A 24,755-nucleotide genomic window follows, 5' to 3' on the forward strand; every position below is an offset into this window, starting at 1 on the left:
ATTAGTTCCAGAAAATTCACAATGTGAAATACAGTTCCTGCTGATCATCTATCATTGTCACACAAATACGAAGTTTAAAACTCCTAAAGGGAATAAACCACTGTATGTTAGGGACTCTACACCAGGTTTGGGGTCCTCTGAAACTTAATTTTTTCAAGCAACATATAATTTGATGGCACTGACAGAACTCAGATAAAATGTCTTCTACAGGTTTTTTGCTAGTATGAAATATAAACTTTTAGATTCTTGGCTTTTTAAATGGGCATATTAACTAATAATGAAAAACTGCTTTTCAAGGTGAGACACACGTATTCTGTGTCCCACTTTCAATTCAAAGGATGTAACAAGAAATGAATTTAGAGGTCTGAGCAGAGAGCACATATACTTAGGCTCAGCTGGCAGCAACAGAGAGGAGCAAGGACCAGGACCCAGGCTGTCACCGCTCTTCTCGCGGTATAAAGTGTGCTGTCCTGGGCCAGCACAGACTGCTCGTTAGTAACCTGAACACTCATGCAACTACCAGAGCCACGTTCACCAACATTACAGATGGTGAACAAATTTCTTCCAGTTGTACTTGTCATTAAGTTATATAGCTAATGAAATAGTCTGAAAATCAATGAAAGAGGAAAGAAAAGAATTGTTTCTCTGAAAATTGAGTTGGCTGCTTTGGAAAGATTCAATATTCAATCAGGTATGCACACTACAATTTTAAGGACAGGACAAAAATCTGGAAAGATTCTGTATTTGGACTACTTGAAGCTATCTTCAAATTCTAGCTTCACTTAAAAAAATAACGCCAAGCTAGACGTGGTGGCACACGCCTATAATCCAAGCCCTCAGGAGGCTGACACGAGGATAGCTGCGAGTTCAAGGCCAACCTGCACTACAAGGTAAGACCCTGTCTCAAAAAAACAAAAAAAACAAAAAACCCAAAACATAAAAAATGAAAAAATAAAGCCGAACTTGCAACTCAGATCAAGACTTAGGTAAACAACCATCTCTTTCTGTTGTCAAATAGCATGTTTAAGGTATGCCTGTCTTTAAAAATAATTCCTCATGTTTACCCACATTTTCAATTAGCTTCACCAGTTACCATCAAATAACATGGCTTTTCAGATATTTATTATAGTATTTTTAGTTCTTTAAAGGGTGCCAGCAACGTTTTATTTCTTGATTTGGGTGCTGGTAACATGAGGTCTTCAGTGTGCAAAAATTTACTGAGCTGCATATGTACAGTTGTCTGCATACTGAACTATAATAGAAAATTTAAAAGTCACACAGATATATTATTTCTCTGCCATAGGCTTCCGTACATGTCATGCTTACCTGGATCCAAAGCCCTGTGAAAAGGCATGGCTGGATCCAAGTGCGTGGGAAGGTGGCTCCGATAAACCTCTCCCGCAGTGCTGCCCCTGTGATGGGGATCAAATGGGCTGTGGCTCACAACAGGATCCACCCCAGGCACTGGAGACTTGGCTGATATACTTTCCCTTTGGGTAGGGGTCAGTGTCGACTTCCTTTCATGATTGGCAGACTTGCTAGAAGAAATCGTAACTGGAAAAAAAGAGCCAATGCCAAAAATCCTTAAGAAAACTAGTAGGCCAGTTGTGGTGGCACATGTTGTAATCCCAGTACTCTGGGAGGCCTGGCAGAAGGACTGAAAGCTTGAGCCCAGTGTGAGCAAGTTAGTGAGGCCCTGTCTCCAAATGAAAGAATGAATGAAAGAATGAATGCATGAATGGGGGCTGGGGGTGTAGTTCAGTGCAAAGGCCCTGGGTTCAATCCCCAGTCTTTCTTTCTCACATGAATGAATGAATAAATAGAGAAAAAGACAAAGTATGACCATATTAATTCATTTCTCAACTACATAAATAGCTTGATCATCTTTCTCCTAAACACTTAATATTCAGCTTTTCAGAATATGCAAGTGTAAGTAGGAAGCCTTGCGACCTAGAAGGGACTGTCTACTTTGGCAAAGTCTAACTAGTATTGTTCCATCTTATGATCCGATTCTGAAGTTAATGAAGTTCCATTACAATGACCTTGCTTTCTGTATGACACTAACATTCTACATTCTTCTGGTCTCTCTTGTAGGAATCCTCAGTTTTCTCTCATTGCCTGTGTTTCCCAACCACCTTGGTATCTGCCAATAATGAGTTACACTAATGATTTTCTTTGCTGTTTGTCCGATGATTTTCTCATTATTTCAACAACATCCACCTCAATAACATCTGTTTTCCTCCCTGCTCCAGCTTCTCCTTTTCTAAATGATATTATTCAGAATGGTTAGAATGCCTCATCCTTGCTTATCATATCCAAGCCTTTCACAACCACCACTCTGTGGTAAAATAAAAGTGTGTCATTTTAAGCTAAGCATGGTGGCACACATCTGTAATCCTAGCTCCTTGGGAAGCTGAGGAAGGAAGTTTGCAAATTCAAGCCCAGCCTGGGCAACTTAAGAGACTCAGAGAGACCTTGTGTCTAAAAATAAAAAAAACTGGCAATCCCAGTGCTAATACTCTGGGGTGAATCCTTAAATCTCTGTCTCTCTCTCTCTCACACACACACACATACACAAACAGAGTAAATAAATAGATGTACCTTTTTTTTGGAGACAGGATCTTGCTAGGTAGTTCAGGCTGGCCTTGAACTTACTTTGTAACCCAATCTGGCCTTGAGCTTGTGGCAATCCTCCTGCCTCAACCTCCTGAGTGAGTACTGGGACTACAGGCGTGTGCCACCACACCCAGCCAAACATGCCATTTTAAAAAATACAATTCAGTGGCATTATGTTGTACAGTCATCACAACCATCTAATAACTAAAACTTTGATAGTACTTTTTGCTACGATCAAACAAATCTGTTAGTCAAAACTAAGAAATCACACTAGTCTATCACAACTTGTTCAGTTGTTGTTATGGTTGATACACTGTGTCAACTTGGGGAGTCTAGAGGTTTGGCTAAGTGACTCAGCAGGAAGCCAGGGTGCTTACTTTGTATACATCCTGAGCCTGTGCAAGAGGAGGGCATGGAGATTATGTGAGAGCTACACGCCCCTTAGGTGGGGGTAGCCTGTTTACAGTGTAAGGGAGGGAAAGAGGCTGCTTGCCACCATTCCTCCCTTTTGCTCTGGCTGCTTTGCTGTTCCACTGCCATTCTCTTTGCTCTTGTTGCTTTGCTATCTTCTGCCTCGGAGCCAGCCAAGCATGGACTGAAACCTCCACAAACTGTAAGCTAAATAAACCTTTCCTTCCTTCATTTTGGGCTTTGGGTGTTTTGTCTCAGCAAGGAGAGAAAAGTAACCAAGACAACTGTGTAATACCTTTCCACCTGCAGGGTAATTGTTTCTCCAAACTAGAGCCGAAAGGTTTGGTCTCATCCTCCTACCCACAAGCAAGTACTTTTCTCCCTCCTTCTCTTGTGTTGCTCCTCTCTACCCCAAACTGTTCATCTGTACCTCTCTATCCACCCAGGAGTATGCATATGAGGCCTCAATAAATACCTGTGTCAATCAAATTAAAAAAGAACTGAATGTGTATTTGAGAGCCTCATGGCCACCTGGTTAAAAAAATCAGTGACTCTTCCCTTAGTGACACAGCTGCCAGCATCACGAGATTATGATTAAAACAGTAAGAGGAGTGTACATTTATCAAGTTCTCTGTACATACTAGCCACTATCCTAAGTTCTTCAAATGTCCTACCTCGTTTTATCTTGGTTTTTTTGTTTTTTTTTTTTGTTGTTGTTTTGTTTTTCTCCGGTACCGGGAACCGAACTCACGACCTTGCACTTGCCAGGCAGGCGCTTTTGCCGCTGAGCTAAGTCCCCAGCCCCTACCTCGTTTTATCTTCATCAGAGTGCAGGCAGCTCTCGGTAGTACATTACCGTTTTATGGATGAGAAAACCAAGGCACAGAAAATTTAACTTGTCTAAGCTCATACAGTACAAACTTTAATTCCAACCTAAGCAGTCTTGTTCCAGAGCCGAACTTCCAACCATCAGACTACGCTCCCACTAAAGACCAACAAAACAGATACTAAAGACCTAAAGCAACATGCTGAAAAACCCACTCTAAATACACTCTGGAAAACTTCAGAGCTTCATCAGACCCAGACTTATTTAAATGCTGGTGCCTTATGTAAAATTATGCCTATTTTAAACCAGTAGCTTTCTATAGCCCTAGTATAAGCAGAACCTATATATCTAATAATAGCGTAAAGCTGATAGTATGGAATTTCTTATTTGCCAGAGGTAAAAAACTAGTAAAAATGACTGGATGAGGTAAAGAAATAACATACCATCGGACGTTCTGCTCATCATGGGAGAGCCTCTGGACATGGTATTCTGGTAACTCACAGGGGTCCTCCGAGCACTGCTGTCATCATAAATTCCTGGGCTCAGCTGTGCTTTGGGTGCTTCATGAAGAGTGGACCTGAGGACAGAGGGGCCAGAGCTCACCACCGATGTGTGCCGTGAACGTACTGGCTCGCCTGCTTTCACATCCTCGTATTTTCCCCTTTCCACCACTTTTATGCTCTCTGGTACAATTTCCAGTGGAGGCATTCCACGGGGTAGTTTGCTGGGCCCCGTTATTAAGGATTTGACATTGTGTTTGATAGCAGATTGACCTGAGTTGCTGTCAAACTTTATTGGTGTGCCCTAAAGGGAAAAAAAAGCAAACATTATACATAATCACATCATCTGGATATTGTTCTGTCTTGGGTCTACTTTTGGGCTATGGCAGTTATACTGTGCCATAGTGACCTTTACAGTCTGTGTGGCTGTTTCAGGGACCTTGAGTTCTTCCTCAAATTATTTACTCCATGCATACTATAGATTAAAAAAAGAACAAAAAAGCAAAACCAAAAACTGATGACAGAGAATACATAAAATTTTCATGTTTACTTCCAACAGGTCTGACACAGTAAGACATACTTTTGGCTATTAAGTCACACTTTTAAAATGTTTCATAATTGTCTCTCTGAAGTGGAACTGATGACAAAAAGAGCCATGATCTAGTTACCTGGGAAATAGAACCCTCAATTATTGGCCTCGTGCTCTGGACCACTTCTGGAGTTTTTCGGCTTTCCTGAGTTAGAATATCTTGCCGTGGAATCTCATGAATGGAACGTCCCATTTCTTTGATGGTAGTGATGCCATCATATGGTTTTCCTTTGGTAATGGCACCTTCAAAGGCTCGAATGGGAGGGCTTTCCCTTTTAATCTGTTTGGGATACTTAAGGCCATCTTCAAAGCTTTCAGTTGTTGCCCTTGGTGTGCCTTCAAATAGAATTCAGGAAACATATTTATTAAAATAATGCTGATAGCTGTACAACACCACTACTGAATTATACTGATAATTAAAATTGGACCCATATCTTTCACCATGCACTAAAGTAAATTTGAAATGGATCAAAGATCTAAATATTAAAACAGAAACAAATCTGTTGAACGACAGAATAGATAAAACTCTTGAAGACACTGGGATAGGCAAAGACTTTAAAAAGCTTTCTGCACAGCAAGAGAAACCACCAACAGAATAAAGAGACAACCCACAATGTGGGAAAAAATGTTTGCCAGCTGTTCCTCAGACAAACGATTACTATCGAGAACATATAAAGGAAAAAAAAAATCAGACCTCCCAAATTCAAAGACCCAATCGAAAAATGGTCAACTGAGATGATGCCCACACTTCTCAGATGAAGAAATACAAACAGCAAATAAGTATATGAAAGAATGTTCAACATCACTGGTCATTTAAGAGATGCAGATTTTAAAAACACCCCAGAAAGAATAGCTGTTATTAAGAAATCAGCAAATAACAAATGCTGGAGGGCTGTTGGGAAAAAAGAAAGCTTCTCCACTGTTGGTGGGAGTGTAGACTGTGCAACCCACTGTGGAAATGAGTCTGGAGGTTACTCAAAACACTAAGATTGCAGGTCCTATTTGATCTAGCTATTCCCCGTCTGGTATCTTCCCAGAAGAATTAAAAACACAGTATCACAGCGATATATGTCCACTCATGTTTATAGCAGCACAATTTGTAATAGCTAGATCTTGGTAACTATCCAAATGCCTATCAACTGAGGAACAAATAAAAAAGATATGGTCTTTTCATACAATGGAGTACTACTCAGCCATAAAGAAGGATAAACTGGAGACTTTTATAGGTAAATGGATGCAATTCGTTGTAGCCATTGTTAAAGATAACAATACAGAATGTATTAACCATTGTTATCCTCCTATTATCTTGTTTAAACAACAACAAAAAAACTAATGCCTTGCCATCTTGCAGTTTCTAATCAATTTTCTGTTTATAAATTCTCAAGTAAGGATTCATCAATCATCATTTTGTAGGGTTATTCCAGATATAGTAAACACTTGTCACAGTCACAGAGTCGTTCTTGTATAGTAAGCCACCTCCAAGTTAAAAGATTAGGCAGCTATCATCTTGCAGAAAGTACGTAGCTCAGAGATGGAAAACTTACAGCTAAAACTTAATATTTCAAAAGGTACAAAATCTCAAAAAGCAGGTTCCCTATTTTGAAAATTAATGGCAAAACACTTTGCCGGCAAGGCAGTTAAAAATAAAAAGGTGAAACAAACAAAAGTTTACCCTGCATGATGGAGCCAGACAGCACTGTCCTTTCTTTGAGGTCAGAATGAGGGCTCCCCCTGGGTAATGCTCGGCATATCAGTCCTTTTGAAACAAGAAAGAAATCCAACTATTAAATATGAAGTATTTGGCAATTCACATATACTTTCTTAAGAGTAAATTTTTTGATAAAGGCTCTATAGAGGAGGGAATGTCATTTTAAATTTCTATACTATCCAGAAAAATATCATGGAAAAAACTAGAAGTCAGAAATACTTAATATGGCATCACATAGTTCTTCAGAAACATTTTTCTAAATACGAAATGGCCACAGAAGGCACCTGATTACAGATCAAAAAAGATGAACTTAGAAGCTAAATCTAAAATCTCAATTCTTTTTTATCAAAGGCAAATCCTCTTAAGAAACTTCACATTAGCTGGGTGCAGCGGCACATGCCTGTAATCCCAGCACTCAGGAGGCTGAAGCAAGGGGACGGCTACAAGTTCCAAGCCAGCTTGAACTATATAGTCAGACCCTGTCTTTAAAAAATGCCAAAAAACAAACAAAAATTTCACATTATATTGCCAATAAATATGAATCAAAGATTGAAAATAGTATTTACCCTAAATTAAAGGTAGATGATGTTTATTTTTTAATAGAATGAAAATCCAGCTCTTATGTTACATAGGATTTACCTTGCTTTTAGTATTTCACGTAAGAGTAAAATTTAATTGGGACTAATTGAGATTTTTAAAGAAGGTGAGTCATTAACCAAACCTAACCAAACATAGTGATCATGTGTATCACATAATCAGCATCAAGTTGGAAAGCTGTCTTTTAATTCTCATGCAGTGTGATGGTACAATCTCTTAATTTATAGAGGAAGAAATGGGCACAGAGAAATCTACTAAAAAAGGGTAAAGCTAGAATTAAAATTTATGTCTGTATTCATTACATTTCATTTTATATGTGCCTCAAAATTAAAATTAAAAAAAATAAATTTTACATTTTTTGTTATTTATTTTCTTTTCCTTTAAGATAGGGTCTTGCTAAGTTGCCTACGCTGGCCTTGGACTCAAGACCCTCCTGCCTGAGCCCCCAAATAGCTGGAGCTACAGGCGTGTGCCAACATACTCGCCGTAGGAATTTTACATTCTTAAACTCAAAAAGGAGGTAGTCTACAAATCGTATGGGTACTGAAAAATAAGCTAATGGTCACCTAATTATGATTATGTTCAATTTTTACTTTATTATCATGTGCCTTCTGATTTATATAGATACAATAATAATATAAACTCAAAATTACATTAATATAAATTTTGGGTAGAAATGAAAGAGATTGATTGAAAACAACTGAATTCAACAATGCAAACTTACTTTACAAAATTAAATATATCCAAATAATGTTCTGGAAACAACACTTTACCCTCTAATGGTGCCGATACAGGAGACTCCCTCATTGACATTCCTTGCTTTATATTTCCTTCCACTGATTCATAGCTTCTTTTTAAACTGATTTCATGAGCTGTTCTTGGACTCCTAGTCCCTTCTCGAGCATTCTTGATATCTACAGAACACAGAAATAACTGTTCAGACAGAACTCAAGGGCTACAAAGTAATCAATGTAATTTCAGTCTGTTCAAAAAAAAAAAGAAAAGCAGATAAAAATGTGCCATAAGATACAATATATATCTATGCATAAGACTGGCATTCAGAGAAATGTTTTCATTAATTGTAATGTATTTATCGAATGACTACAATGTGCCAAGCTTAAGCTATTCTTACAGGTAACATTTAAAAAATTAAATTCATAAATCTTACTCAACAGTGGTGGTTTCAGGTAATTTAATAGGTCCTTACTATTTGGTGTGATGGAGAAATACAATGTGTTGTGAGAGTGCTGGGATGGAAACCTCTAGCCTTCAAGTTCAAATACAGTTGCCCAGAAAAAATAATATATAAGCTGAGAACTAAAGAATAGCTAAGAATAGCTTAGGTTAAAGGCAAAGGAGTATAGGCAGAAGGGATGGTGAACACAAAGACCTGCAGACAAGACAGAGTATGGTATGTTATAAGAGATTCAGTAGATGCTGACTGTAAGAGTGGCGTGAGGAACAAGACTGTAGGGAGAGGAAACATAGAGGAGTAAAGGAGAAAGTTGGAAGGAAACCAAACAGCAGTAAGTACGTCACAGAAAGCTGATAAAACCAAGGGAGGGGGCCTGCAGTTATCGTAAGGGTAACAGAGCACAAGGTAGCAACATGTACAGCTTAGAAGATGGGTCCGACTCAAGACAGGGAGATCAGGTGGCCGCTGAATTGTCCAAATGAAAGACAGCAATGGCAGAGAGTAATATAGAGTAATAGATGTATTCCAGAGACCACAGGAAACAGAATAAAAATGACTCCATGAATTGTTGGATGTGGAAAGAAAAGAAGCCAACAGGAAAGATGCTTAGATTTCTGGCTTGGATAATATAAATTAATGTCTCTCCTGCCCCAAAAACAAGATATGAATTGAAATACACCAGAAATGTTTAAAAAAAAAAAAATGAAGGCATTTTTACAACAGCAGGTACTATGTACATACTTTATTTCTTTGTATTTGAACAGAAAGATGATGTATAGCTAGTGACTAAGGTCATAATAAGTTATAAATGAGAACTCAAATGCAGTCCTTTGGCTAATATTAACATCATAGTTGAATCATTCTCATAAAAATAACACTACAGGGGCTGGGGATTTAGCTCAGCGGCAAAAGCGCCTGCCTGGCAAGCGCAAGGTCGTGAGTTCGGTTCCTGGTACCGGAAAAAACCCAAAAAAAAAAAAAAAAAAAAAAAAAAACCAAAACAAAAAATAAAAATAACACTACAGGAAAGATATAACAATACATCTAAAGAAAATGTTCACATATACACACAGAAACAAACACAATATAAACTAAGGAGAATTTAAAAATTCCATGATTATCAAATCATCTACTTCACAATTCTTGCCTCATAAATATGAATCTCATTAAAATAAAAATGATGCCATGTAAGTCTAATGATTCTTTTCCCAGTCTACTGACTAGTCAGTGGTGACATTACCACTTACATGACACTTCCCATGGGCTCTGCACTGTCAACAACTTACCACTATTTTGTCAGGTTTTTCATAAAACTTTCATTAAAGAGGCATTATTATTAAGCCCTTTCACTGAGAGAAAACAGATTCCACAAAGGTAAACTGACTTTCCCATAGCAAGAATGTGAGAAAGCCAGAGTCTGTGTTTGCAAGATTGGCTTCATTGTACACCCACCATACTTACTATCATATGATAAGATGTGTCCACTTTTGCCTTCGTAAATGACATGGCCTTTGGATGCAGTTTCCTCTCTGCCTTTCTCAGGACTGCTGTCTTCAATGGGCATCCTAGAAATGGATCCTTTCACCAAAGCCTCAGTTGGTATGCCAGCCTGGGACAGAGCTGGGGTCCCCTGCCATCAAATCAAACATAGGCGCCAGAAGAGTCACTTAAGGTTAGAGGAGGTGCAAGATACTCAGCAAATTTAACCTATGCTGAGTCAGATTTGTATTTCCAAAGACAGCATGAGCACATGAGAAGAAATCAGACTTTCAGTTTTTATAAACACAAAGAAATTCTGTACCTTCTGGAACCCTGTCATAAAAACTTCTTAAAATAATGCTAAGTGAATTAGCTTTGTTCTCCACCTAATAGTCAAACCGCTATTAAGGGACTTAAATTAACTCTTAAAAGTTTATCTTGGGCTGGGGATTTAGCTCAGCGGCAAAAGCGCCTGACTGGCAAGCGCAAGGTCGTGAGTTCGGTTCCCGGTACCGGAAAAAAACAAAAAAAAAAAAAAAAAAAAACAAAAAAGTTTATCTTTAGGTTTAAAATCATGCAAATGTAATAAAATGTTTACAAAATATCTAATAGAAATAAGACTTCACACATTAAGTTTTAAATTTATAGCGTATTATGACTTTCATGTTCTGGTAAGAGGAAACAGAATTTTCAATGACCAAATTTTCTGCTGCGATAGCCTTTGATCATCATTAAGAGGACAGGAAAAAAACATGTTTTGTTTTGTGACACTGACTTCATTTAGGCCATATCTGAATTTCACTATCATTAATCTTCTAAGTTAAGTTATCAATAACTATCGTCTTTTTACTCTTCCTTAGAGAGAAATGGTTCATGAAACCTAGTAGAACACTTTGCAAAAGGGAGTACTTGGGTTGAAATGAGAGTGACGGGAGTAGAGATCCACTGACACAGGTAGGGCTCCTAGTTTACTCTGACAAGCCCTAAAACTCCAGTGAGTATTATTTGAGACTACACCTGTATAGCAGGGAGAGCAATAAGAATAATACATTCAACTCATCTAGTCATGAAATGAACTCAGTAATAAACATGTGAAAATCCTAACACATACTTCAGACGTGCTCATATCACATGGACCGATATTTTAAAATAAACAGATAAAACACAACCTTATTTGACCTGGTTCTTCACTATTTTGCTACATAATGTCTGAATACTACAATAAAAGGGAAAAATATGAAGAAAAATAATATATATAGGCCCATTTGCTTTTCTTTTGACTATATTAAAATGTTTGCTATGAAAGCACATACTTTAGCCAAATGTGGAAGGAGAGATATGAAGAGTTACTATGAAACTTTTTGGATCACTATTAGGTACACACTATATGAACCATGTCTCAAGGAGGAATCACCTGGGTATCTTGTTAAAATAGAGATTCTAGTTCATATAAGGTCTGGAGTGAGGACTATATCTCCACATTATTCTAGCAACCTCCCAACTAATGCTGGTACTGTGGTGCACAGACCACACTCAGTAAGACCTCAGTGGAATCAGTGGGGGCTCAGAAAAAGATTGCTCGGCCCCACCTCAAGAGGAGACCTGAGGGTTTTTGACTATCAGCTTTCCAAGTGACACTGATGTTACTGGTTTAGAGACCGTACTCTAGGAAACACTGTCTAGGGAGCAGGAACAAGACAAAGATGAGAAAGTATGTGACAGTTCGTGCAAATGCTTGTGTCAGTATACAAACAGTTCACAGTGGTTTCTCCAGACACTTCCCCTTCCACGTCTACATGATTAAAGAGATTAGGGGTTGTTTTATATTATAAATTAAGGAACTGGGGATTTGGCTCAGCGGCACAATGCCTGCCTGGCAAGCGTGAGGTCGTGAGTTCAATTCCCATCACAGGAAAAAAAAAAACAACAAAAAAACCCAAAAAAATAATAAATAATATATTATAAATTAAGATTAACATCAAATAAGGAAAAGGATCTTAAATTAATAAAAAATGGCAAGCCTACTCCCCATACTGAGGACTGAACCTCATGCCTTCCCTCAGCCCTTTTTTATTTTGAGACAGGGTCTCATTAAGTCACTAAATTGCTCTGGTTGAGACTGAACCTGTGATACTCTTGTCTTAGCTTCCCAGACTATTGGGATTACAGCATGCACCACCACGCCCAGGTGGAAAAAAAACCCAGCAATATATTTAACCCAAAACTGGGAGAAGACATTTGACCTTATGCTTTTGTTAAGACCAGTCACTTTCCTTGTTTCACATCAGACTCAAACAGCAGCTTATGAGATTACACAACTACAAAAGGCTGAAGGAAGTATATAATGTGAAATGATTTTCTTGATTTCTAAATAAACTGTATACATGGTAAAAGCTTTGCCACAAGGATACTGAGAGCTATACCAAGTTAAAGCATGTTTGTTCAGTCATTTTGCAAATAAGTGATTTTTTTCAAAGGAAACACTGCATACAAATATAGCTTGTGGTTAAACTGATCACATTATGCAGATACTTTGTAAATCTGGGATGTATATTATCCCTGAGACCCAGATCCATAATCCAGAACAATGAGTCAAACCTCAGACTTCTATTTTTTTCTTAGTTATTGTTTAGTACATTTGAGATACGATAATTAACCTGAGTGATAGAGCCCCGTAGAGATGGGATGCTCTCTACTGAAATTTTGCTGGTTGGAGTTCCCCGAGTTATACTTCCTTCTTGGATGGCTCCTGTGGTACCTGAATAAAAACAAAATCATTACCAATTACCCCCATATCTCTGCCCCAAAAGACAAACCAAAAGAACCAGAAAACTGCCCCATAATGATAGAATAAGGCAGGCACTACTGAAATGTACTTCTAAAATTATAATTTAATTATTTAAAGGGACTGTTGAAATACAGAACTTCAAAGTATTTTCTGTTTTGTTTTTGCATCGTACTGGGATCAGACCCCTGGCCTTGCACATGTTACACTAAGGTACGCCCACGGCCAGGCGTCAAAGTTTTAAAATCATTTTTATAAGGAAAGAAAATCTAAATTTACAATTTAAAGGCTAAAACTTGAAAACCTGCCATTAAAATGTTTTTGTCAAACTGTATACTATCTTACCTCTGACCACACCTTCATGTTGGGCCCTAACCAATAAACCCTCAGGTTGGGAATTTTGGCTTCGGGGAGAAAATTCTTCCTGCTTGATGTAGGGCAAAGCAGCTGTGCATAAAACCAAGAGAAACATGAAGAGATCAAGTACTGAATTGCTGGCTGTGATGCTATAAATGCAGATACACTATGACTTTATTAACTCACAGACCTGATTTGGTGGATTCCTGCTGCCGCGGCAATCCAAGAGAGATGGACCCCACTGAAGGTTTAGCTGTTTCTTGAGTATAGGAAGCCTGATTATGAGAAGTCAGATAAGTGCCGGGTGTTCCCTAAAACACAATTTTAAAAGACCAAACACTGTCTTTTTTCAAAGTCATTTATAAAGTCATTGTTCACATTTGTTTATAAAACTATACCTTTGCCACCTAAAATCAAGAAAAGTACTTCTAATGCAAGAAAAATTTTAGCATAGATTAAATTTCTAAAAATTTTAAGGGGAGTAAGATATGTCTTCTGACATTATCATAAATTATATGCATGTAATATTTACTATTAAATTACACAAGGCAGTGAAACCGTGTATTCAAAATGTAAGACATTACTATGAGCAATGTTTATTCCTCTTAAATATGCTATACAGGTGCTGTTTCAGCAGCATATATACTAAGAATATATATATTCTCTATACTAGAGAAGCCAGGCATGGTGGTGCATGTCTGTAACTCCAGCTCTTGGGAGACTGACAGGAGGGTTGCAGAGAGTTTGAGGCCAGTGTGGGCTACACAGTGAATTCAGTATCAGCATCAACTACTGAATATAGTGAAACTCCATTTCAAACAAAAGGCAAAAGCTATAGAGAATGACATCAGCAAAAGTAGCAGAGTAAATAAGATTTCTGAAAGCTCTCCTGCAGTAAGTCAGCAAAAACTAGGATCAACCTTTAAAGAACTCTAGAAATTAATCAAACTTACAAAAACCTAGGAGCACTTATTTAAGAAGAGTACATGAGTTTTGTCACAATTTAACTTGCTCTACTGCCTCTTCCATCTTCCCCTCCAAGCTCTGTGGAAGTCTTAAAGACAAATGGCCCACAATCATGGTGCAAACCAGCAGCCTGGCAGGCACCTAAGAAGAAAGAGCAAGAATGGAGGTCCTTAAAAACCTAATTCAGAGACAACTCTCATTATTTAACTTCTTTGGTGGTTCTCTGGGATGCTCCATTAGTAAAGCTGTCTTTATTTGATCTGCCTAGGAATGGGGAAAAGATGTAGGCTTGTCAAAAACAGAGGCAACTGATGAACTTCTCTGCTGCCTGATAACAGTAGGTAACAGAACAAAAAAGGGCTATCCAGAAACCTTAAAAGGAAAAGTGAGATGTTCACAGGGGTTGAAAAGCTCCAACATATTCCTGGGAAGCTCGAAAGCTATGTGCAGAAGGCTATGTGCACATGTGCATGTACCTCAGAAAGTCATGAGAAGGTCCTAAGCTCTCGTCTCTAGGTGATCCTAAGGCTCTGCAAAGCAAGAAGGAAGCACTAAAGCAGACCTGTAAACTGGCTGAGTGCTGACAGCATGCGATCACACAGACAGTACCTCAGTAAAGACTCAGAAAAGCTGGTTTTAGGCAATAAAGGAAATATCTGTTCAATTATCAACTGACCATTAAGCAAACCAAGGATAGACTTCAGTGGTCACACATGACAAATAATACAGACTTTAGAGAACTAATTCAGAAAAAAAATTGAGAAAAGTCACTAGAGAAACTAAAACGACGACCTCGAGGGGGTAGGGATATCTAATTTCTAGAGCTGTCACAAGTAAAATGTCCAGTTTCTGACCCAAAATTATAAGACATTATAAGAAACAAGAAAATGTGAACCATAAACATAAAATAAAGAAATGAACAGACACTGTCCTTCAGGTGTATGATACGAAGACTGCACAAAGAACTATAGGGAAGCATGTCTAAAGAGTAAAGCACACACAGTAACGTCTGCCAAACACAGAACACCACTGAAGAGAAAGACATCATAAAAATGAACAAAATAGAAATTGTAGTACTGAAAAGTACAAGAATTGTGGGGTGGAGAGAGAAGTCTGTTAGCAAACTACGAATGGAAAGAAACACAGTAGGCATCTATGAAACATCTGTAAGTTAGTATTATACATAACAGTGAAATACTAGATGCCTTCCTTTAAAGATTAGCAACAAGAAACTCATGTTCATGTTCACTTCTATCCAAGAATGCACAAAAAGTTCTCTACTAGCTAGTGCAGTAAGACACAAAGAAATAAAGAAGTGAAAGCTGTAAGGAAGAAACAAAACTCATTTCTAAATGATATACATGTATTTAAAAATACTAAGAAATCTACCAAAACAAAACAACCCCACTAGAAGCACTAAGTGAAATGTCACAGGTGAGAAAGCCAAGATGCAAAAATCAATTACATTCCTACAAACAGACATACCTTGAGTTGTAGTTTACAGATGCTGTTGTTTTTAAATATTGCAGGTTTTGGGCAATATTGAGTTAAGCAAGTTTATTAGTGCTATTTTTCTAATCACTCAGATGACTGTTAGCATTTTTTAGCACCAAAATATTTTAATTAGAGCCACGCATGGTAGCACACACCTATAATCCCAGCATTCAGGAGGTTGAACGAGGAGGATCGCTGGTGAGTTCAAGGCCAGCCTGGGCTACAAAGTGAGTTTAAGGCCAGCCTGAACTACACAGTGAAACCCTGTCCCAGAAAGACCGAAATAAATAAATAAATAAAACAAATTACAAACACAAAATTTAAACTAAGATATGTATAATTTTTGATATAATGTTATTGCATACTTCATAAACTATAATATAATGTAAAGCATAATTTCTGTATGCACTGGGGAGTGAAAAAATTCTTGTCTTGCTCTACAGAGATGCAGTATTTGCTGTACTGCAGTGGTGCAGTGGTCTGGAACTAAACCTATTAATACCTCCAAGGTATGCCTATACCACTGAAAACTGGAAAATAAAAAATTTAAAGATAGTATCTCATTTATAAAAACATAAAATACATTAAAAAAATGAAAAAACAATGCATAAGTATAACAAAATATGCATACCACCTCTGAACTGAAAACTACAAGACAATGCTGACACAAATTAAAGACCTAGAGAAACAGAAAGACAAATGCATATACTCATGGGTTACAAAATTCAATGCTGTGAAGATGTGTATTCCTACTCCGAAACTTATGTGTAGATTCAGTCCAAAAACAGCCAAAATCGTAGCAGGCATTTTTTAAAAAAAGAAACTGAAAGACTGATTATATAGTTTATATGAAAATGCAGAAGACATAGAATAGTAAGAACAATCCTGACAAACAATAACAGAAGACTAAACACTAAATAATTTTAAAATTCAAATTAAAAACTACAGTAATCAAAATTGGGGTACTGACAAAAAAAATGGGCAAGTCATTCAGGGAAATGGCATTGAGAGTCCAGAAATAGACTCAAACTTTTAGTTAATGGCTTTTCACAAAAGTACTAAAATCAATCACATAAGGAAAGAAAAGACTCTTTAACCAATGTTTCTAGAACTGGAAATCCAAATGGAAAAATGAATGCCTATGTAAACATTACAATGTACAAAAATTAATTCGAGACTAATCACAAGACTTAATGTAAAAGTCAAAACAATACACTTTGGATAAGAAATACAGAAGAATATTTCACAAACTTGGAGCAGGCAAAGATTTCTTAGCAAAGTATAACTAATCATAGGAGAGAAAAAATTATAAATCAATTACATCAAAAATTAAAACTTCTCATCAAGACACAAAGAAAATACATACAGAAGTCACAAATAGAAAATAATATTTGTAATGCATATATGTAACAAACAACTTTGAATTATATAAAGAACTTCTAAAATCTGATAACAGAATTAATAATATTGGATAATTTGACTGAAATACGTTGAATTATCCCTTATTCAAAATGCTTAGGGTCAGAAGTATTAAAGATTTTGGAATATTTGCACATACCTAATAAGATAACTTGGGGATGGTACCCAATTGGAAACACAAAAGTCATTTATGTTCCATATATACCTTATACACATACGTGGCTTAAAGATAGTTTTATGCAACATTTTTAATGTGCCTGTATTTTGACTACAATCTGCCCTTTGAGGTCAGTGTAGAATTTTTCACTTATGGTATTTTGGACTCAGATATTCAGATTAGGGATGCTGAACCAAAAGTCACTTCAGAGTCAGAAATACAGATGGTCAATTAGCATGCAAAGTAGTCAACAAGGGTTTGCCATGAAAAACCGAAATATTACCATGGTGAGATATTACACACCATCTAAATACTGTATACTTAAAATGAAAAAGACTGACAACAGCAATTTGGTCTTGTACAATACTAGTGGCTATGTAGAATTGTAGGACCACTCTGGAAAATTATAAAGTAAAACATATACCCAGAAATTCTACTCCTAGGCAATTATACAAGAGAAATAAAAACATTATGTCTATAAAGAACATACTACAAAAATGTATAGCAGTTTTATCTATAGGAGTCAAAAACTATAAACAGCTCAGGTTTCCCTCAACAGAAAAAAGAATAAACCAGTATGTTTATTATTCAGCAATAAAAATTTTTGTCCACAGATTAGACAGAAACCTGGATAAATCCTTAAAGCCATTATGCTGAGATAGACAAGGCAGACACAAAAGAAGAGACTGTAGGATTCCATTCATGTGAGATTCTACAAAAGGCAAGACCAATCTATGACAACAGAAAGTTACATAGTGGTTGCTTCAGGCAGAAGGAGGGGGAGACTGCCTAGGAAGGAAAAGGAGAAAACCTTCTGAAGTGATGGGAATATTCAATAACTTGTCAGGGATATGGCTACTGTGGTACACATGACTGTAAATGGATTTAACCAAGATCAGACCATATCGGAGTTTATTTATTATTATTATTTTTTGTCTTTTTGAGGCAGGGTCTTGCTATGCAGTTCAGGTTGGCCTTGAGCTCACTTCATAGCCCAGGCTGGTCTCGAACTCACAATGATCCTCCTGCCTCAGCCTCCTGAGTGCTGGGATTACAGGTGTGTGTCACCACGCCCGGCTCTCAGAGTTTAAAAAAAGTACTATAAAGACATTTTTATTGGCCAAAGCCAGAAGAGTATTAACCATCTACAATTTAATAGAGTCTTTAAAATATTCAACAAATATATGAGAATGAATCAATTTTCATTTGTATTACACCAAAAAGTATGTGTCTTTGGTAAATTAAACCAGGTGGTATGTCATGGCCACTCAATCTGAAAGTATAACTCAATGAAAGCTCCTGTGTGTTGCATGGAATATAGCAATTACTATATTTTCTATTCTCTGTCTCTGGAAGTTTCATATTCAGAAAGATTATTGCTTATTAGTATACTGACAAATTAGCATGAGAAAGAGGAAAGTTTTACCAAAGTAACATTCAACAGAAAATATGCCATAAGGAAGAAGAACAATTTTACCTGTGAGATGGAGCCTCCCATTATAAAAGATGGTTTTTCTGAAGCCACTGTGGTTTTTGATGATGGGATAAGAGGAGGTGGTGGCCTGGTTGGTCGAGTGGTTGAAAGCCGAACCCCCTCAGGGAGATTAGTTATCACTTGATGTGGAGCAGGCTGGAGGACTTTTAAAAGGAAAATATGACTTGAAATAGTCAATAGTCACTTGCCATGGGCTAGCTCAGTCATTCCTGAATTTTTCAATCACAAATTAAATTCTAAGTATGAGATGTGAACCCAAGGGTGAACATTTTTTAAAATTTTGTGTCACATATTCAAGTCTCAATGGCATTTGTGAAGTTGAAGTATTCAAATACCTTTCAAACCAGAGCTTTTGATGCTCACTACAACCATTTCTCCTCAGCAAAGGCAAATATCAATCCTCAATATCTTTTTCTCTCTCTCACTCTAGAGACCTCACAGCAGAGATGAGCAAAAAGGGAGCTTCTGAGGAACTACTGCTGTTACTACTTTGTAGCATAGGCAGACCTGACGACAACCCATTACACAGCCTCTGTGCATCTGGCATAATTTCAGAAATATTTACAGATTCTGGCTTTCACAGCAACTTGAATTTCTGGAGGGAAAAAAGGCTCAAGATTTTTGCAAGGGACATGTGCTCTTAAAAGGAAAGCCAGTCAATGCCACAGTATGAATGTATGAAACAGAAAGTTCCCAGTGGCCCAGTGAAACTGAACTGAATACGACTGATAATGGAATGCAGAGAAACAAAGTCATCTTAAAACAGCAAGGACATGGCCTGGAAGAGCAGCTCATTTATGAGATTAAACCACCCACGTGGACCATCTGTGGGGGGATGGCAGCAGCCATTGCACAGAGAGGCAGTATTTACCTGGCGGGACACTATAGCAGGCTGTACTCCTATCGGGCTGTGGAACGGCTTTACTGACTTCTCTTGGAGAAAGCCTACCCAGTGAGGCTGACCTTGCTGCGGTACTGTGCATCTGTGCTTCCTGTTCTAGAGCACGTATGACCTCAGCATAAGGCATATAGGCGACTGATTTTCCTATGAAAGTTAAAGTCATCAAAATAAAGGAACCCCAAATTAAAATAGTAAGTGTGAATGGACCAAGCCCACACTATCCAAGGGCAGATCCATCTATATGCTATTAACAAGGTCTAAAACTCCTATGGGGAAAATCCACTCATGGAGAGATTAAGAAATCCTATAAATCTAAATCTGCTATGTATGGAACATCACTATGACCTAATAAAAATCTTCAAAAATTCAATTATGACATTGCCCTTTAAAAGACAATTAAATTCTCTTTCCTCTTAAGATGAATAAAGTGTTTTGACATGCAATAAAATCACAACAGGCAAACATCAGACTATCAAGCAATTTTGTGAATTCAAGACTGGCCTGAATTAGATAAAGATTAGCCCTTTGAGGATTTCAACTATTATAATTAGCTTGTTGATGTTCCATGCTTAATACTTAAAAAACAAATCTAAGAAATGGAAGAAGCCTTTTTCAAAAGATGTAGGTCAATTTAATTCAAAAATCCTACATAAGTTTTTAAAAAATAAAACTGTTGGGTATGGAGGCACATGCTTATCATCCCCATACTTGCGAAGCTTAGGCAGTAGGTTTTCTGCAAGTTCAAGGCCAGCCTGGAATATGTACTGAGTTAAAGGCCAACCTCCTAACACAGTGAGACCCTGTTCCAAAAAAAACACAAACTGTAGTAACTTTTGAGAGTCAAAAAAGTACAAAGTAAAAATCATCTGCAACCCTGACTACTTAAGATCTGCAGCATTTAATGTCTGCCAGAACAAATTCCCATTCATTTGGTTACTCTTTCCATTTCCTGGTCTTCTCCATTAATCCTTCCAGATAAATTTAGATTTAAAACCATTTTGAATAATTCCTCCCAAACAAAGTGTCACTGGAATTTTCATTTCACATAAATCAAACTTACAAGTAAATACAAAAAAGTTGACACTTTATACTATTCAATTCTTTACATGAGGAACCTAGTTTTTATAATACAGGTGTGTGTGTGTGTGTGTGTATACTGAATATGCATCTACATATTGCATATATATGGGAAAGATGTGGATTACTGTATAATAAGTTTTTAAAGGAAACTTAATGAACTTTTCTTGAAGCTCTAGTAACTTTTCAATTGATCTTTTACACTTTCTAGGTGGGTGATCTTATCCTATAAATAACAATTTTGAAAAAAAAAATTTTTGTCTTCACCCTTTAGATACCTAAACGCATGTTTTCTTTACTATTCTGTTAGTAAATAGTGGACATTCTGGTAGTTCCCACCTAATGGTAAGGTCTCTAACATTTCACTATTAAGCGTTAAGGTCCACAGTTGGTTTCAAACAAAAATTTATTATGACAAGGCATAAAAATTGCATTCATTTACTAAGATGTTTTTTTAAAATCAGAAACTATTATACTATTACCAACTAATATCCAAATGGTAGGCATTGTGCACTCTATGAAATATTACCACGTAGCCCTCACAACTCAGATTATTATTACTAATTCATTTACAGATGAGGAACTGGAAACTAATGTTCAAAAGAATCACCTCATGGCCCAACCAAGGTCACCAAAGATTTGTTTAAAAGCAGTGTTATTCTAGACTCTGAGCTCTAAACCACAGTGCAAAAGTGTGTCCCTAATGGGCTGTGTGCTGAATTTTGGATGCTTCTAATGTGTCAGTCAAGATGATGGTACTCTTTCCTTCTTTGATACATTAATACTGTATAAATACATCCCTAAAATCAGAAGAAAAATCACTTCTACCTTCCTAAAGAATTTAACTTGAAACTGTATTAAAAATTCAATGCCTGACTGTTGTACTATCTCTAGAGTACATTTATAATTAATGTAGAAAATTCTAGTGGTCATATTAGCATTTTTTAACCACAGAAATTTTAATCACAGCTATTTAGATCAATATATACCCAGAGCTGGGAAAACAAAACAAATAAAACAGTTTCAAAGTTAGCAGTAAGGCAGAGGTAAACTCATGTAAATGTTACTACTGCAAAGTGAAAACAGTTATTTGCATTTTTACAAAGCTTTTCTACAGATGAGAAATGCTTTAAGCAATATAAAAAAGGTACATTTACAAATATTTGTAGCATTTCCATTAAGAAATGAATACAATCAAACAGGTGGCCAAGTGTTGCCTGATACTTTTTAAACGAGACCATGGGGGGAAAAAAAAGCAAAAAACAGACAAAAACGTGGTCTAAATTCAGGTGGGCTATGCCACTATTTGATGGTATTTTACACGTAAATCCACATTTTTGCTATTTTTAACATACTATGAACTATTTAACATACTATGAACTGCATTTAAAAATGCAGCCCTCAAGCATTCTGCACACAAACAAGCCATGTAAGTGCAAACATTTCAATGTTATTGGAAAGATTATCTCACACATTAATAGGACAGCTATAACTTCAAGGACAGAGATCAGATGCTTGGTTAAATAAGCTACTGGATGAATATACTATTTGTATTAGGCAAAAACAAGATTTTGCCTTTGGATAAAATGTAACCAACTCTAACACTTTGTAGAGAGTCATCCTGAGCCAAACTATAAAATTCTTAATGTCACAGTAATCTATAATTTGGTGTTAAGATTATGGTGCTATGATTAAAAATTAAGATATACTGAGATCTAAACAATCTAGACTAATATGATTGACCACAGAAAGATCCAGTTTGGAAACTCAAAATTTTGGGATCTAAATTAGTTCAATCACTTCAGTGTATCCTATATACAATTTGAAGTAGACCAAGAAGTTGTTGAGGCCCTAAAATAGTTACATGGTATTAACAGAATCATCCAGATATCATTAATTTTGTTATGTTTTAGCAAAAATTCAACAAATGATACCATTTGGATATTTTTTTTTCTAAATTTTACTTATTTCTCACACAAAAAAATCTTTTGTCCAAATTTTTTTGACAAAAAAATCTTTTGTCAAAAAAATCTTTTGTCAATAGATTGTTTAGATCTCAGTATATCTTAATTTTTAAGCATAGCACAATAATCAACACCAAATTTTGTCAATAATTTATAAAGGATAGATCAACAAAGTTTTAGACTACCCTGTAATTTATCATTTCTACTGACAGATTTCTTCATAATTAGGATGCTCAAAAGACAAACACCTTTGATAAGGCCGTGAGTACCTCATAGTGTAATGTGATAAAGGTATCTTCTTTAGGTCATTCATTTATTCATTCTTTCAACATGTGATTGCTGAGTACCTGTTGTGTTGATTATCAAACTAGAAGACTAAAGATTCTTTAGATCCAATGTAATAAATACCTAACAGTTACCAAGTTTTCTGTATCCATTCAAGAAATCTCACTTAGGACATTTTACATGCCTTGATGGGTATTATCATCCTGGTTCACAGGCTTTCTAGCACAATATTTATGTTTAAAACATTAATAAGTTTACATTTAAAACTCTACCACAGTAAATTCAGTGTTATATAATGTGTAATTGATGAATAACTGGTGTGATTTGGTCAGGAGCTGGGAGGATCAGTTCAGTTTCATCTGTTTTATTTTTTTTTTGTTTTTCTCCGGTACCGGGAACCGAACTCATGACCTTGCACTTGCCAGGCAGGCGCTTTGCCGCTAAGCTAAATCCCCAGCCCCTCATCTGTTTTATATTAAAACAACTGGACAGCCATGAGCAACACTTAACTTTCATAGCTTTAGTTTTTTTATCTGTGAAGAGTAAATAATGTATATTCACCTCGCTGGGATTATGAAAAAAATGAGCATTTGTTATTTTTATATAACATAATTCAGCATTATTTTATGTACAACAAAGCGTATTCTATACTAATTAGCATATTAGTTTATACAGAGTATAATATAATGGAGGTTCTTGTTATATTACCATAAATAACTTTTAAAATGCGTGTGTGGCATTTCAAAACTGACTGCTCTTATTTGGTAATATAGAGTCTTAAGAATCTTCCACAGAAAATTTTCCTATATTCTAAGTATATTGTAGCATATAATTAGAATACATGTGTCAGTTCTTCTAACCACATCATGTATCATGTGTCACAATTAAACAGAATGTACCAACTCGAATCTATCATCTGAAATAATAACAATGAAATAATAACAATAACATAACAAGAACCTCCATGATATTATACTGTGTATAAACTAATATGCTAATTAGTATAGAATACACTTTGTTGTACATAAAATAATGCTGAATTATGTTATATAAAAATAACAAATGCTCATTTTTTTTCATAATCCCAGTGAAGTGAATATACCTTATTATTTTCTCTTCACAGATAAAAAAAACTAAAGCTATGAAAGTTAAGTGTTGCTCATGGCCACCCAGCTGGGTAATGCAGGATAAAGATTAAGCCAGGGTATGATTGATACCCACTACACAACACTGTCTTCATCTTATCACAGAATCAGAGTATTATACTATCATAGGTAATTTGCTTCAAGCCCAGGACAACTTTTTACTTATTCTGAAAATTCAGATGAATGGACCATAACATATGGTTTTATGAAGTCTTCCAGCAACTAGAATTCTATTAAAAATGCTGCTGCCAACCGTTAGTAGTGAAGTAATATTTAACCATTTAGCTGAGGTTAACTGAACAAATCCTATCAATACTGATAACTTACAAAGCACAAAGGACATTACTTATAGGTTCAGCTTTGTTTCTCTTCAGAAAAGTTATCTTTATAACATCTCTCTATCTACCTACCTTCCCACTCTCTGTTTGGACTCTTGGAAGTGCCACACGGACTTGTGGTGCTTCTACATTCCAAATCTATCTGTTCTTGCCTCTGCCGCTGTTCCTCCAGGAGTGCTGACTCATGCATTGCCTTAATGTGCCGCTGGTAGAGAGCATAGCCACTTACAGGGGTTCCAATGGGTATACTACATGGGGTACAGGAAACCTACAGAAAAAAAAAACCAAATCTAAATATGCTAATGACCAATATAGCAATAATTATCACGTTACAAGTAATATTTCTGTCATATTACTGGTTAAATCGATGGCCCCATGTTTTTAGTATATGTGCTGCCAAAGCAAGCATCGATTTTCCCATGTTTTTAAAAAAGTAATCTTCAAGAATATC

The 24,755-nt window shown here is 36.4% G+C and overlaps 1 protein-coding gene across 1 annotated transcript in view; it reads right to left on the bottom strand.

Moving 5' to 3' along the window:
• The window catches only part of Ncor1 (nuclear receptor corepressor 1), a gene marked incomplete in the record, with an annotated part of 160,248 nt that overhangs the window by 24,879 nt on the left and 110,614 nt on the right, over positions 1-24,755 (bottom strand). Inside the window, 11 exon segments of the mRNA XM_013522047.1 lie at positions 1,327-1,554; positions 4,297-4,657; positions 5,022-5,278; positions 6,615-6,698; positions 8,021-8,161; positions 9,904-10,072; positions 12,579-12,679; positions 13,052-13,153; positions 13,254-13,374; positions 18,577-18,737; positions 24,377-24,572. Of these exon segments, the coding sequence (XP_013377501.1) occupies positions 1,327-1,554; positions 4,297-4,657; positions 5,022-5,278; positions 6,615-6,698; positions 8,021-8,161; positions 9,904-10,072; positions 12,579-12,679; positions 13,052-13,153; positions 13,254-13,374; positions 18,577-18,737; positions 24,377-24,572 (1,921 nt within the window).

Source organism: Chinchilla lanigera, unplaced genomic scaffold (genome assembly GCF_000276665.1).
Source record: "Chinchilla lanigera isolate Chin_1 unplaced genomic scaffold, ChiLan1.0 scaffold00066, whole genome shotgun sequence".
Taxonomy (NCBI): domain Eukaryota; kingdom Metazoa; phylum Chordata; class Mammalia; order Rodentia; family Chinchillidae; genus Chinchilla; species Chinchilla lanigera.